The sequence below is a fragment of the Thunnus albacares genome, chromosome 13, assembly GCF_914725855.1.
Source record: "Thunnus albacares chromosome 13, fThuAlb1.1, whole genome shotgun sequence".
NCBI lineage: Eukaryota > Metazoa > Chordata > Actinopteri > Scombriformes > Scombridae > Thunnus > Thunnus albacares.
The window spans coordinates 6,612,900-6,628,542 of NC_058118.1; the positions used below are offsets into that span (position 1 = coordinate 6,612,900).

Sequence of the window (15,643 nt, forward strand, 5' to 3'; positions counted from 1 at the left end):
AGAGCTCAAGTAGCAAGCAGTTTAATTCCACAAGTCACACAGAAACTTTGTGTAGAAATGGAGGCAGGAAACTCTAGCATCCATCCAGCGCTACGTGTTTTAGGTCTTTCATCTCCTTAACCCTGCTTGACTATAAGTACCTGGCTTCAGTGACAGAGATTATGTAAAAACAATAAATACCACAGCATTGTATGATAATATTCTAACGCCCTGTACCCGTCTATGCTTAAAAGAAGCAGGAGGGGCAAACAGAAAAAAAAAGACAATGAAAGCTAACCCTTCATTGGTACCCCTGCATCTCCAGTTTCAGGTAGCGCTCACAGAAGGTGCGGTCCTGCTCATCTCTGCACACACTCACAGCAAGAAGGACAGGGCTGTGGCTCAGAGCCTGTGTGTGTATGTGTGTATGTGTGTGTATGTGTGTGTTTGCATGACTCTCCCTCACAGAAACAGTCTGAAGCAAAAGACAATTATGAGGCAATGAAAATTTGATTAAATCACTCCTAGAGTTGCGCACAATAGTTCCTACAAAGTTTTAAAGTTTTTACAAATCATCAGAATACTGATGACAGACGAGTGCTGCTTGATCCACAGCAGTGGACTGAAAAGACAAAGCAAAGCAAACATGAACATATTAGCTGAGTGCTTAGTAATGCAGCTCTGGCCAACTTTCTGTTTTAATCTTTGTCAGAAGACTCAGTGTGGGGGTCAGTATGTTCCAATGAAAGTTCCTACAGCACCTCGGAAATCTTTCATCAGCTGAATGAACATACTGTACCAGTGCAGTGGTTTGCTGGAAGATTGTTATAATCTTCATGTGTTCACTTCAAGCTCTCAACCAACATGTACCCTCAAAGAAAACTATTACAGCAGTATGTGTGTCAGTGTGTTTATGTTTCAGACATAGAAGATATTCTATAGTTCTTTTAATTGTATGTCTCCTCATGAGAAAAAGCCCGGGGCCTCTTTGAAATGTGCAGGAGACTAACAGCAATCGCTTCCAAACACTAATCCTCCCTGAGCCGCAGCGAAACGTGTTGGCTGTCCGTGGCCATTGTCAGGGTTTTCAAGGACCAATTCAGGGCTCCTTCCTGTGGTGTCACCCGAATCAGTGGTGGAGCCAAAATATGGGGATTGAGTTACACTAAGCTTCTGAAACCCCCAGGATCGGATTGAGAAAACAAACACCAGACAGCCAGAGTCACAAATCTACTTCTTTTTGTGTTTCTGAACTTTTTCCTCACCAAGGAAATAGTGAAGCTGTTAACTTGCCACCTTAAAACAAGTTTAGCTTTAAGGTGGGAAGCTTGCAGATATGACACATGTGTATGTGTGATTTTGAGTCAGCAAACTTGGAAACAGTTGAATGGTATGAGGACTGAGGACAATGACTAGTATCTGAGCCTAAATAGTATTAGTAGTAGTTCCTGTAAATATACTAGCCATTATTGAATAATTAACATTACTTAAGTAATTAGCATTAGCCAATTACTTGCTTGAAGTGCTTTAAGTTTGAAATATTTAAACCTGCATTAATTGATTATTTGACCACTTGGAGGCAGCAGAAACAAGCTGTAAACACAACACTGACATATGATTACCTTAAGTTGCTATATCGAACTCATTAGCTAACATTACTTACACAACAGATATGGTACAATTTTAGCATTCATTTTGAGTCATTTCTCTGCCACCTGATGGATATTAGAACAATATTCATTTTAAGCCAGAAGAGAGAATGTTTTGTTTCTGCCAACTCATGAGGGAAATATCTGGCTCTTTAGTCGCAAAATGCTCCAAATGCAGTTTGTTCACTAGCTAGTCGCTAAATTTGTCTGCTGTTTGGTGATGGGCAGACAGCATTCAGTCGGTTTGTTAGAGCTGTTTCACATAAAATTGCTGCCTTCTGCTACTGCTGGAAACTATGCAGATGAGAGCTGTGAGAGTGAATCTAAACAGTAAAGGTGAAGGCTGTAAAACTAAAACAATGAGCTGAAAGATGCTAAAATGCTCCACAGAACTGAGGGGAACTGCTGAGTCAGGTGATAATTCTCTGGGGGGTTTGTAATTACGAGCAGCTCCTTTCACATACAACTCATCCAATCCATTGTTAATATAAAAATATCCATCACAGCTGCTTTAAAATTATATAAAATTAACCATTAACCAAACAAATGAAACAATGAAGGAAATCACTTAACAGTTAACTCTGTATCCGGAAAATATTGGGCAACAGGCACAAATTGATTCCAGTAATTTACAGAGAATCATTATTAAAGTTGTGTAATTTAAACATATTAAATGTAATTCTACAGTAACAGTAGTAAAAGTAATAAATAAGGGTTATAGACTTACTGTACCACACTCATTACCAGCCACTTGATCCTTATTAAACGATACTGGAGAAAGTACAAAATGTGAAGCAAAAATATTCAGCACATTACAATATGCCCACAAGATACTAAGAAATGTATAACCCCAGAGAGTGTTTCTTTTTTTTTTTTTCCTCTACAGCAACATGGAAACATTGTCAGTGTACTAAACCCACAGTGACCATGGTAATGATGTTTAATGTTTCAGAACTGTTCTTTAATGTTAAAGTGTCTCTTCTTTGCTGAGGTCTCCTCATATATAAAAGCCACATATGCAGGAGTCCTAGTTGATGTGTAATCTACAGGTGACATCCCTCTTCCAGTCTGGGCCAGCAGGTGTTGGAAGGTTCATGTGTCACGGACTGGATGTTGTCGAACACATATTACAAGGATTCCCAGTTGTGGTAAGACATACAATGACAGAGAGATGGTCAGTAGTGATTAGCTGCAGTATAACCTGACCTGGCTGATCTATGGCTGTGACTGTGAGTGAAAGCCCTCCTGTGCTTTGAAAAGGAAGCTCTTTGTTAGATTGATGACTATATTATTTCGTCACTTGGTTCTCACACTGGTGTTTCTTCTTTATATTGTTAATGTTTGAGTCTGATTTTTTTTGTAGAATCAGCTTATGTAAATGTCATGAACACACATTGACAGTTAAAATTTTTAAAAAAAAATCAAGACTCCATTGCACTCAAGGGCATATTAACTAGCTTTCCCTGTGACTCAGTAACCTATTTAAACTTGATATATTTACTGCAAAGAAATACAATGATCTCAGATGTTTGCGCTGGTCTATGCTGGAGTTAATAGGGCTAAGATGGAAAAAAGGAAACAAAGCTATTCCATACAAAAGGCCTGAAGGAAGAAAAGGTTCAAGGAAGACCAGTATTATCATCTCCCAGTTGAGTTTCTAGGCAGAGATACACCGTGTGAGTAAATGGGTTATTCTCAGGGGGGATTTAAGAAGTTTCTGGAAGAGTCTTGTCAGTGTGTTGATGATTTGGTGAGGTCAGCTATTGTGCATGTTCTCAGAGTCCACAGTGTTTTACATAACTCAGAGATACGTAAGGGGCAAGAGGTACATAGATCACAGATTAGGGTTATCTGTCATGGTTTCTGTTTCTCTCAAAGATATGGGTTATCTTAACGCTTTTGTTCCCAAGTTATGAGGGTCTTGGATTTGAAATGACACAAATAGTGCAGCATCACATCCTGACACCTTTGTCTTTGGACAGTTATATAAAGTGGGTCATGAAGACAAGCAGTATTCTGTATCACAGGTGATGAAAACTGTGACATACTTCACCAATATCATGCACACGTCAAGACTTGGAATTAATTCCTGTATTGCCTGTAATTCCTACATTTCTTAAATAGAAATGAATGAAAGCAGTTAACTTTATGAATGAAATATGTGTTCAATAATAAACTTGATCTAACTTGTATTGAAGATTTCAGTAACACAATGTTGCCGGTATTTTACATAACCTCGAGGATATTATGCTTATTAAAACCAGTAAGGAAATACCAAGAAGTCCTGTGTGCCACACAAATAATGCAGCATAGTGCCAATGCATAACAGGATGCACACTGAGTCACGATGAAAAAAGGAGACTTGAATGTCTTGGAAACAGAGGAGTGTAAGACAGCACTACACCTGCCTCTGGTTATTTGGCTTGTGTGAATGAAAACAGTTTAGAGGTTTTATTTGACATGTAATCCCACTACAAATTGCAGACAGTAATACACCGTGTAGATCTAAAGCTAATCTCGATAAAGATACATGGCCACAAAAGATATTCTTTTTCTGTTCTTGCAGAAGATCAGATTAGACCAGATGAGTTTGGGGATGATTGGTCACACATCACAGCAGCGGAGAATTAGATAAGAAGAAGACAGTATTAAAAATAATGCATTTCAAACAGGTTATTATATTGTAGATTGGGTAGATATATATTATCCAATATATTATAAATTAACAGAAATATGAGCAAAAGTGAGTCAGTTCATGCAAATTGGGGTTCTTAGTACTCACAGATCATCATACTGATAGACATCCAAAAATACCACAGCCATATGTGCCATAACATACTGTGTATGAACATATAGGTGCACATGTACAGTACCAGTCAAAAGTTTGGACACACTTTCTCATTTAAGTGAATGGGAAGGTGCTAAATGATGAGGAGATTGAGATTTTTGCAGCACATTTCGGTCTCCCTCTCAGTGTTTCTGGCTCTTGTCCGTCTGCCACTCGTGAGCAGACAGAGATGGGAATGAGAGAGGGAGCGGCCCAAGGACACCCTGATAACAGAGAGTGGTATGTTGAATCTCTCTTTCTGTTTGTCTCTGTCTGTTTCACCCTCACAGGGAACAAAACCCCTAGAAATGCTACCAACTATACTGCACTTCATGCATTACTGATGTAACAGACATAATACAAAAATACAGAGGGTTATACCAATGCCAGCGATCAGACATGGTATGCTTTGCCGCTTTGATGGATTTCGGCAATATGATAGTGAAAAGGTATGTAGCATACCTCTGAGGATTTATACATTTCAATATCATTGCCTTTGCCAAATAATGGAATCACAGGAAGCTTTTTATCAAGGTCTCCGGTATCATATTAAACAGTACATTCCTGTTGATTATACCCTCACGTGCAGACAAAAAGTGAGATATAACACTGGGATGATAGTAATAGTAGCAATTATACATTAGATGAAATTCAGCACATGACTGTAAACATATTATTGTGACCAGAGTGTACAGTAACCATAAAAGGGTAAAGACAAGATAAGATGGTACATATTTCTCAGCCATTACATGATAAAGTGATATGGCCTATTATTACAAAACCAACAAGGTGTCGTGGTGATAACTGCACAGTCTCCCTTTACCCCCACCTACAGACTTTCTCCCCTTCCCCAGTGTCTGCTTGTATTTGAACTTTCCGGACCACGCTGCTATCCCCTACCTGTCCACTAGTCGCCCCTGTTGAGTGATCTTTCCTGGTCTCATGATAAGCCATTTTCCCTGCACACCTGTTCCTCATTTCCTAATTAGCTCTCCTTGGTGTATTTATTGACCCTGGGCCTGTTTCCTCTATTTAGTTGAAGACATAACTTTACTGTCATAGTTTTAATCCATTTTGTAGTCCTTTTACTTGTCTTTCAACTAAAGCTTTTTTTTACATCTTGTTTGCCTGCTAGTTGTCTTTGTGGGCTTGACTTCTAACTTTGATTTATTAAACTTATATTTAGCCCAGCCAGCTGTATCCTGTGTCTGCTTTTTCCTCTTTCCTGTTTTCTAATTGTCCAAAACGGTGAAACAACACACAACACGCACACCACAAGTATTTCTCTTTCATAAACACTTTGCAGACATCTGACATTGCACTGAGAATATACAATAAAAGTGTAGATAAGATATGATGTGTGAAAACAATGGCAGACGGAAAGTTCAGTGTTAATATTGCAAATTACCAGAAGATTAGATTCCACAGAATGTTTTCACAGCAGACATTTTGACTTGTCATAGGAGAAGCACAGATGTTAGGCTACTAATAACATTAATGATGGCTCTGTTCAATTCAAGTGTCCTAGTATGCCATGGCAGTGAGCCCAATTTGTACATCATAGAACTGAGGCAGCTAATTGGAATTCAGTCATCATTGATTTTATCATTGACACCTGTGTTTTTCCTGCTGTAACATGTCAAAATGTTGCAGATACTTGATGTACAATTTGTGATGTACAATTAGATATTTATTCTCAAGGGTAGATATTTCATGGCAGGGGTTACTTTTTCAAGAGAACTTTTTATAGCAGGTTTATAAAATTGTGTTTTTCTTCCACAGGATACCAGTTTCATAAAATTACATACTTCCTCACAGATATCATAATTATACTGGATTCATAAGATTGCATTATTCTCGTCTATTTATTCTAAAGACACATGCATATATTTATAAAGAAAGAATCATTAAAATAATGACACCTTTGTGTGATAAATGAAAGAATGATCCAATGCAATTGTCGTGAGATCAGAGTGCCAACATGTATTCATTCAAGTCTGTACAGGCTGTAGCTGGTAAATGTATAAACCTTAACAAGTCAGCACTAGCAGCCTGTAGCCACTAGTGGTCATCCATCTCACACAAGTTACATGGTTGTTGCCTTCACAGACTGTCGGTAATAACAATACACTGCTGAAAACTTTAATTACATAGCCATTTCTCTCTACTCGTTCTGTTATTGCAGCACATTGCAAATCTATCAAATTTGACTTTCAAAACTCACATGAACAATTCTCTTAGTACTCCTAGTGATAGTCATTGAAACAGGCGACAAGCCACACAGCATTACAGCAGGGCGAAGTGCACTTGAAGGCAGCACCTAGCTCCTGGACAGTCCAGCAGGCACAGTGACGGTGTTTGCGTGTGTGACACTGTGCCTGACAGATAAACAAACCCCTTCTTGCATGGCTCTATGGACCTTTTAACAATTAATGTTATCACTGTCAGTGTTGCTAAATAGCTCATTTTGATGTTGAGAAAACAACCTTGGTTAAAAGAAGACGACTTCATTGATGAAAAGTTAAATACATTGGTTGAGTCCGCTGAGAGGTGAGTTTTGATACAAGTTGTGGCTAGAAAACTTACCGTTAAGCTAACGTTTGCTAACAAGACGCAGTAGCTAGTAGCCAGGACTTATTCTAGCTCCAATACACCAGAGCGTTATTCATGTTATTAAATAGCGTTATATATTTCAGCAACAGCTACTTGACCATTTGCTAGTAACAAGCAAGCTAGTTAATTAGCCGAAGTCCCCATCCTCTCTGTAATATGAACCGTGTCCCAACGCCCATATGGGCACCGCTATGTTGAGCTATTGATGGGTAAAACTGGCTAACGTCACGGCTAACGGTGCAGTGCTGTTTGTGCTTTTCACTGGAAGTTCACCGGTTCACTTGTTGCATATTCAGCTGAGCGTTACGCTCCTTCTCCCAAACATAAGCTCCATTAATCGTATGTCATAATGAATAAACTGACTGCGTGTCTGTTTAAAGGCGTGACTATGTTGGAAATAAGTGTTTTTCACTTTAATGTCATTCCTTGGATTTTTATTTTTTGTGTCTGATAATCCATTAATAAAATCAATCAAGTGAGTTCTACCATATATGGACATATGTCCATTGAGCCACGTTTAGCTGGAGCGAATGAAAAACATACCAAGTGTAGACAGTCATAATTTCCTTGGTAAGGTATTTGTACTGAACCATTTTATTAAAGCTATTAAGATATGTATCTACTGCTATGGCTACAGATTCCCTTCCTCCCCACTCCAGAGACAAATTCTTTTTCCATTTATAACAAAAAAATCACAGGATTTCATTGGAGTATTCATTGTGGTTGCTTTCTTAAAGTTAGACAGAGTGCTGCCCTTTTTTTTCCTGAATTCTCCCACTAACAGAGAGTAGTCATCACAGCTTTCATCACACTAGACACATTGCATTTCTTGTTAATACATTCATCTGTAACACCTAAAAATACCTGACCACGTCTCCATTTCTCTCACATCCTCCACTGTCTCATCTCTCCAGTGATCTGGTGTGACAATTGCATGCTGCATGTCTGATAGCCCATCACCCACCTACACTCAGCTCTGGTGCATGGTCCTTTTTAGAAATCAATGAGTCGCCCATCCTTGCATGTTGTGCTGTGAATGTGGCATCATGAGGAAAGACAGGGATAACCCTCTGGCACTGTCCCCCAAGAAACCATGCCAGGGCCAGGCGGAGTATGGACGAGAGCTAGAGAGGCTGCGTGCTGATTTGGAAGCGGAGAAGAGCCGCACGCTGCGGGCGCGCCGACACCTCTGTGTGGAGATAAGGCACCTGCGGGAAGAAGCAGAGAGGAAGCAGCAGAGGGCTTTGAGGGAGCTGACGGCCAGACGTGGCTGCCAAAAGGACTGGCACTCCAACAGATCCTGGCGTCTGCTGGCTAAGGAGGTGAACATTGAAGACATTGGACGATACAGTAACGTTGATTCCACAGGGAAAGAGGCTTTTTGTTTGATCAGCGGAGAAACGTGCACAAAGCTGGAGCAGTTGCTGCTGACACTGTATGAGAAGATAAATGGTGAGCAGGGAGTCTATAAATTGCATCACAGGCAGGAATTTGAGCTAGAAAAGGCCTTCTTCCTCTGCCACCTGCTAGAGGCCCATGAAAGACAGGGAAGGCAGAGTGCAGGACACCCCAGCTACATTTCTAAAAGCCTTTCAAGAAAACCAACGCAAGACAGAAGCAACTTCTGTCAGACAAGGCCTCGTCTGACCTATTCTAGGGCCTCGCTACAGAGATCCCAGAATACCTCCCTCTCACCGAAGAAGAAAACCAAACAAGATCCACAAAAGCTGCCTTTAGGCCGGGACTTGGTTGCAGCTGACCCCTGCACCACGGCTGCAGTAGTGGACACCTGTTGGAGCAGCTCTCTGAATATTTGTCACCCTCCAAACTCTCCCCATGCAGGCTGGGACGACCAGCTCCCCTACTGCGCTGAGTCCTCTGGGTCAGACGAGTCAACGCCCTCCAAATGCATGGACAGAAACATGGAGGTGAGCAGCTTCATATTTACAAATGAATCTTTGACTTTTTTTCACTAGTTGTTAATTCAGAAAGTACATAATTGTGCACTGAATATATACAGTATGTTGATGGCAATTACAGATGGAAGTGTAGTCTATTGCACTCTCTTTGGTATTCTACTATGAAACCCTGAATGGTTTGTAGCAATACAATATTTTTGACTATGTTTTTATAAACTATACTGCATTTTTGTTTTGGAGAAAGTTGATTGTAGAAAAAAATCCAGATGACAAATGCAATCATAACCTTTACATTTTTTATATGTGAGTTAACAGACAGTGGACACACATCTTTCAACTTTGCCCTGTGATTTAAAGGAAAATGTTACTTCCAAGTGTCTTATATTTACTTAAAAAGAAAATGCGATTTGTATTGGAGTAGTTAATAATAGTAATAATAATGATCATCTTGATCAATATAGATATTAACTTCATGTTTTCCTCATTACTATACATAAATGCATAGAATAGATGTAAACCTAGGCTTAATAGTTCACCACCACAGTAATAATACAGGAAGTTACATCACAGAAACAGATGATCATGCTGCTGACTAACACCATGATCATCAAGGCAGCAGCACAGGACAAAGCATGTGTATCTAAATATTTTGATATCAATTACCATTTTTTATCAATAGATCTTTATACCAGTGGGGTCAAAACTTCTACCAGGAGGGTTAGGGTCAAACAGTCCACATTATATACAAAATAACTGACGCATGAACCATTTAGGCTATCATTACCAACTTTCTGTCTTCTTATTAGTAGTTTTTGCACATCAAATTTCGCTCAATCAAGTGCAGAAAGTGTGTAACTGTCAAATGATTCCCCCTTATTTAAGCTAAGCTTAGCGTGGGATAGTCTCGTGATATTAGACAATCAGAGATCTTTGCCTACCGAAGTCTTCGGATTTCTAAATGCACAGTAGCTGCTTGAACAGCAGCGAGAATGGCTGCTAACAAACCTACGGGATTGGGATTGGTTCTGTCTTTATGAGCGAAGCATTCAGAGACCTGGTAGTTTAAGCATAGGACGCTATTCTCAGACAAGACGGCTTTGTAAAAAGGCAGCAGTGGTTGTGGTGTGTTTCCAGTAATTAGACACTACTAAAACTCTACTACGACAAAAAGGAGAATCAAACACTAGCTAATGTCACAGCCTTATTTGTTGCCATTTTGATGCAGGATATTTGAAAAGCATTTAGTATGACTGGTGCAGTATGGTGTAAAATCTACATTTGTGAATATCAGTTGCTGTCAGTGATATGTTATCAGGGAAGGTAAATTCTGCACGATGAGAAGAGAGAGGAAGGGTTAGCATGTGCGCGTGGATCTGTTCATGTCTCTTGTATGAGTGGCAGAAGTGGGTCAGTGTGCTTCTGTCTCTTAAATTTTGGATCAAGTTTTCATAGGAAATTTAATAATTAATTAAAGCTTGAACTGTGTCCAAACAGCAATACCCATTTACCCAGCCTCATGGTTACTTCATGTTTCTTGCACAGCACTTCGGAGGCATCACCCTTGGTCCCATAGCAACTCTGTTATCAGGGTGAAGTCAATTTTTTAAGTGTATTCAAATGTGAATCCCTTTCAAAACAAGAATGGACTGGCTTATGCCTGTTTCTTTTAATCATGCATTGTCTTTTGAACGTGTCTACTGTAATTCATGTTATCTATTGTCTGTTTGGTTATATTTTCATTCCATTTAGTTCGCCTCCATTTTATATTTCTGAATAACTAAGTAATGAACAATAAATGTTTGATTTTCCAAGTTAAATACATACACATACATACTGTACCTGGAAAAACATATTTATTATAAACCCAATAAAATCTCAACTTATTAGATTTTCACAAAATTAAGGCTTCACAGTGATAGAAGACTAGTTAACAGTGAGGACAGAGTCCTTCATTTGTATTTTGGCCATACTGACTTCTTAGTGTGTTTGATTTATAAATGGTGAATAGGCTTTTGTGATTATCTTAATTGCCATACAATAAAATGCATATTTACTTAAATCAGAAATAATAATAATACAATCAGTGTATAAATCTGCTATTGTAGCTGAAAGATGTGGTAATACTAAAACAATAGTCTGCTGACAACCACTGGTTTGCTGTTTGGCTTTTTGCAAAATCCCAAATGATTTTTCAGAGGTGCTCCTCCCTGTCCTAATTTAATGAAGTACATTTCATGTCAGATGTATTTTACCAGCAGCCTGCTTTTCAGTCAGACTGCAGACAGGGAGACTCTGTCAAAATATGTCAGTGTGACAGGATGTCAATACCACTGAGCCATGATGGACCAGACTAAAGCTCATTTCTGTGCACAGCATACGCTGTTTGACATGCATTCAGTTATGCTGACTGGATGCTTTTCATTCTTTTATGCTCAGTGACGTTCTTTTGTATTTAGTCTAAGTGTGCTGTGAACAGCGTGATATGTGCGCTCACTGATGGCAGTGGTTATGTCTGTGGCAGTTGTCTCACCTATTCTCTACTTGGGTGTTTGTTTTGCAGTCAGCACCTCTTTTTCCAATCAGGGTGCAAATTTAAACAGTGAGAGGAGCTGAAGCAGAATAGAAACAGTGTTCAGCAGAGTTCATGTCAGAGTTGCTTTCAGTCTTAAGGCTATTAAATTCATGGTCTTGTGAACACACTGTAATTAATAAAGGAACAGACTGAAACTATTCAATGCAGTAAAGAAAATGTTTTTCAGGAACTCATGGGCAGAAGTTATATTAAAAGCATTTATTTATTCAGACATATTTGTTAAAACCATAGACTGTAAAAAAAATTATGGATGTGGCCACCACGACCTTACCCATTGGTTTGTGGACTCGGGTTTTGAAGCCTTGAGTTTGCATTTTGAATGTCGCCATCTTGGATTTTTGGAGCCAGAAGTGACCATATTTGGACGAGAGGGTGGAGCTGACCCTAGCGCTAGCTGCTAGCTTGGTTAACCAAGTGCATTTACAGTCTATGGTTAACTGTGATAATGCTAATGCTCATTTTCGCTAGCAAAAATCAGGCTACAAACCATTAAAACAAAATATACTTACTGGGAAAAACTGGACATGCAACTCCTCTTTTAGTACAACCCAACGCTGAGCAAGACTTTTTTTAGCTGACCAAAATGTTACAATTAACTTTCATGAACTGAAAACTGAAATTCAGTTCATTCGGCTACGCCTATGCTCTGTGAATATGAGGTTACACTATGGTTACCTTACCTAACTAACGTTGTCACTGTGGTAGCAACTTGCCTGTGACGGCACCCACCTGTCACTCAAAGCAGCCACACCCTTAATTATGCATAACTTTAAGCCTTAATAATGTTTAAACGGGTGAGTTATATCAAAATTCACCCCCTGCACAGTTGTCTTGAAAGGGGAAATTAGCTGTTGAGACCAAAACTGTATTTTGTACCAGGCTGTAAACATGTTTATTTCTGCTTTAAAGTTGGGCATTTTAACATGGGAGTCTATGGGAATTGACTCGCTTTTGGAGCCAGCCTCAAGTGGCCATTCGAGGTACTACAGTTTTTAGCACTTTGTGTTGGCCTCATTTTACAGTCCTGAAAGTTACTGCTTGGTTATAATGCAGATTTTGACCTCACAGGATCTTCATCAGGGCGCAAATAGTGAAAAAAGGGCAAAATAAGAAGCGCATGTCTGTGAGAGACCAGGAATATGCATCAGCTTGATTTGTCTGGTTGAGGCTTCTCAGATATTTATTTTTACTTTTTTGGCCCGTCTTTTCAAAATCTGTCCCTTTCCCCAGTGTTACTGATTGCACAAAATGGGGATGATGGACAGTTAAGGGAATTTAAATGTAACAATTTTAATACTGGCTGCACTGGCAGTGCACCAGAATGCCAAGAAACCAGGGCAAAATGTCTGTTTTTGACTTTGCAGCACCCAGCCATGGATTTTCAGTGACCTTTAAAAGAACAGAAGGCAGACTGTTGCACAACATCAAAGCAACCACACTCTAAAGCTTCAGCAAGCTGTGTGACTGCAACAGAGTAGTCAGAAAGTATTAAAATATGTTTTGACCTTCTGTAGATGAGGTGATAATAGGCTGGATGAGAGGTGTTAGGAGTGAAACATAAGATAAATCTGTACCTACATTTTACTTACTGTGACATATGACAATGTATGTCAGTGGCAGGTGATATGAACCCACCTCCTAGACTGTATTCAGGCTGCTACTTTTAAGCTTATCATTTGATAGATATTTAGCTGGAGTTGTGATCCAGATTTTGTTCATATAGTAATCTTTTGCACCATTACCTATTGCTTTAAAGTAATTTTAAAACATTTAAGATTCAACTGAAGGATTAATGCCCAGTACACAAAAACAAGAAGCTGCCATGGCAGGTCAAACTACTACATCATCAGTAACACTCATTATCTTGTCAGACGTCTAATTTGTTTCTCTGGTGTACAACTGTAGTAAAACATTAGAATTAGTCTGGACTGGACACACTTGTTCCTCTGCCTGCCTCCTGCAGCCTCCGTGTGTTGCAGTGTGTACTGCCTCTTGAACAATCAATAGGGAGCCAACATCATTCCAGCGTCATCTCCATGGAAACGAGCTCTAGTCGCTGTAATGATTGGGCCCCGACTCAAAGCCTGCCTTTTTGTGATAGGACGATGGAAGCAGTGCTCCCTACCCCCTCCTCTCAGCGACACTCACCGTCTTACACACACACACATTTTTCCCTTTCGTCCTCTTTCTTCACCTTTATGGCGCTGTAACCAAGATGGGATTAAGCAGCCTGTCGTGTCTTATTGCATCTGGATGAATGCAATAAGACACAGCAGCATCAATGAAGACGGACTCAAGAGCTCAAGAGTCAAAATGCAGCATACATCTCAGCCCTACTGAGAGAACGGGGACTGGAGTGGAGACCTGTTAGTTAGATCGCTCTCTCGTTTTTTGTTTTTTTTCTCCGTTGCACGTCTTCTTGTTTGCTATTTCATTGTGGGCCTACATGCAGTGTTTCAGCGTTACGTAGGATAAAAGGTGGACTGGTCTATCTTTTCTCTTTTCTGGACAAGTACCCGTGACAAACCCCCCTCAGACGACAGAGCGGTAAGGCATGAAGAAACAGCCTATATCAGTATAGTGAGCAGGACTCTCTAAATACTAATCACAGTCTGCTCCAGAATGCTAACAGAACGATGACATTCATTAAATCGCCGTCAGAAGCCAAGGCCGAAAATATGTAATATCCCTTTGGAGCTGATTGTCCTCATTTTGGGAAACGTCACAGCGCCGAGAGAGAGAAGGCACTTTACAACTAGTTTATCTGTAACTGGTTTTGTCTCGGAACAGCTGTAACAGATTTTATGCAAGGAACGAAGCCTCCAATAGTGCTGTTTTTGTCAGCTTAAGCTTTACTGGGACTTATAAATTTATGAGGCTTGTTATTGGGTCACTAACAACCATGGCGGTTACAGCCCTTTGCTTGATTGACACTTCAACTTACCCATGAAAAACACTCCTGCTTATGAACTGTTGACAAGGGGACTACAGTGACATCTTTATCATTCTGAAGTCAACCTGCCGCAGCTGATTTGATCTGTTTAATTCTCCTCCGACAAATGAAAAGCTTGTGATGGCATGGTCTTCGCTGGGCACCTCATTTGGTCATATTGATCCCGTCTGCACTGTTTGACTTTGACAGAGAGTGATGTATGACCTGTGCACTCGGCCTGAGCAGCCGGAGTCTGCATCAGCACACACAGAGATGGAGAGCCGTGAGGAGGCTGAAGCTCCAGGACAAACACAGCTGGAGTTGAAGAGGTCGGAAGAGCAGGGTGATAAGCAACATGGGCTCTTGGACAAGGCAGGCCTAACCACGGCTAATATCACTTCAACATCATTGTTAGGAAAGCGGCACCACTCACTGTATGCAAACCTCAATGGTTTTGAAGCGGAAGGCATATGTAAGGTAAGTGAGGAACATTTTTTGTGTCTTCCTGTGCCATTCTCGATGGTTAAAAAGGCACGGAGAAGTTTGGGGCATTGAGACATGCTACAGACATTTTGTACTCATGTATACAGTATATATTGTCTGGTTCTTAATAATCTATGGATCATAAAGAGCAGAGGAATCTAAAAATACCTGAAAGTGACAGGACTATCCAGAGTTAGTTAGCCACTGTTACAGTTTTAAGCAGATAGATGGATTATCATCTGCACTGGGTTACAGTGATTGTACTTTACCAACGCTGAACTTGTGATTGCAGCACATCTTCTTGACACTTTATCTGGGACAGTGCTGTAGTAGAAGCAGTTGGTTGGAATTATGCTGACCTATAGTAACCTTGTCCTTAATTTCACACCTCTGCGTATCCTGTTAGGAAACAGAGGATCCAATTAATGGTAGCCAACAGAAAATCAATAGGGAACCCATGAGATTTTCATGTGACTGATGGATGCTTGTACAACAATGACATCATTGTCATCATTGTAAGGAACAGTCAGAATAACTTGCTTAAATTACTCCACTCAGCTAACAAAAGACATCTTCTAAATGTCCTTATAACGAAAATAATCGAAAACATCTGGAATAATTGATCATGAGTGGTTTAACTGGTCTAAA

General features: G+C 39.9%; 1 protein-coding gene across 6 annotated transcripts in view; it reads left to right on the forward strand.

Annotated features, from left to right (window-relative positions):
* The first annotated feature begins 6,638 nt into the window (after positions 1-6,638).
* LOC122995011 (RIMS-binding protein 2) overlaps positions 6,639-15,643 on the forward strand; it is a 62,269-nt gene continuing 53,264 nt past the window's right edge. Inside the window, exons 1-2 of one of the 6 annotated variants that reach the window (XM_044369917.1) lie at positions 6,639-7,005; positions 7,983-8,996. In XM_044369917.1, the coding sequence (XP_044225852.1) occupies positions 8,091-8,996 (906 nt within the window). In that variant the 5' untranslated portion in view covers positions 6,639-7,005; positions 7,983-8,090. The remainder of the gene's footprint in view (positions 7,006-7,982; positions 8,997-15,643) is intronic. The other 5 variants (XM_044369918.1, XM_044369912.1, XM_044369913.1 and 2 more) reach the window with 5 other exon arrangements.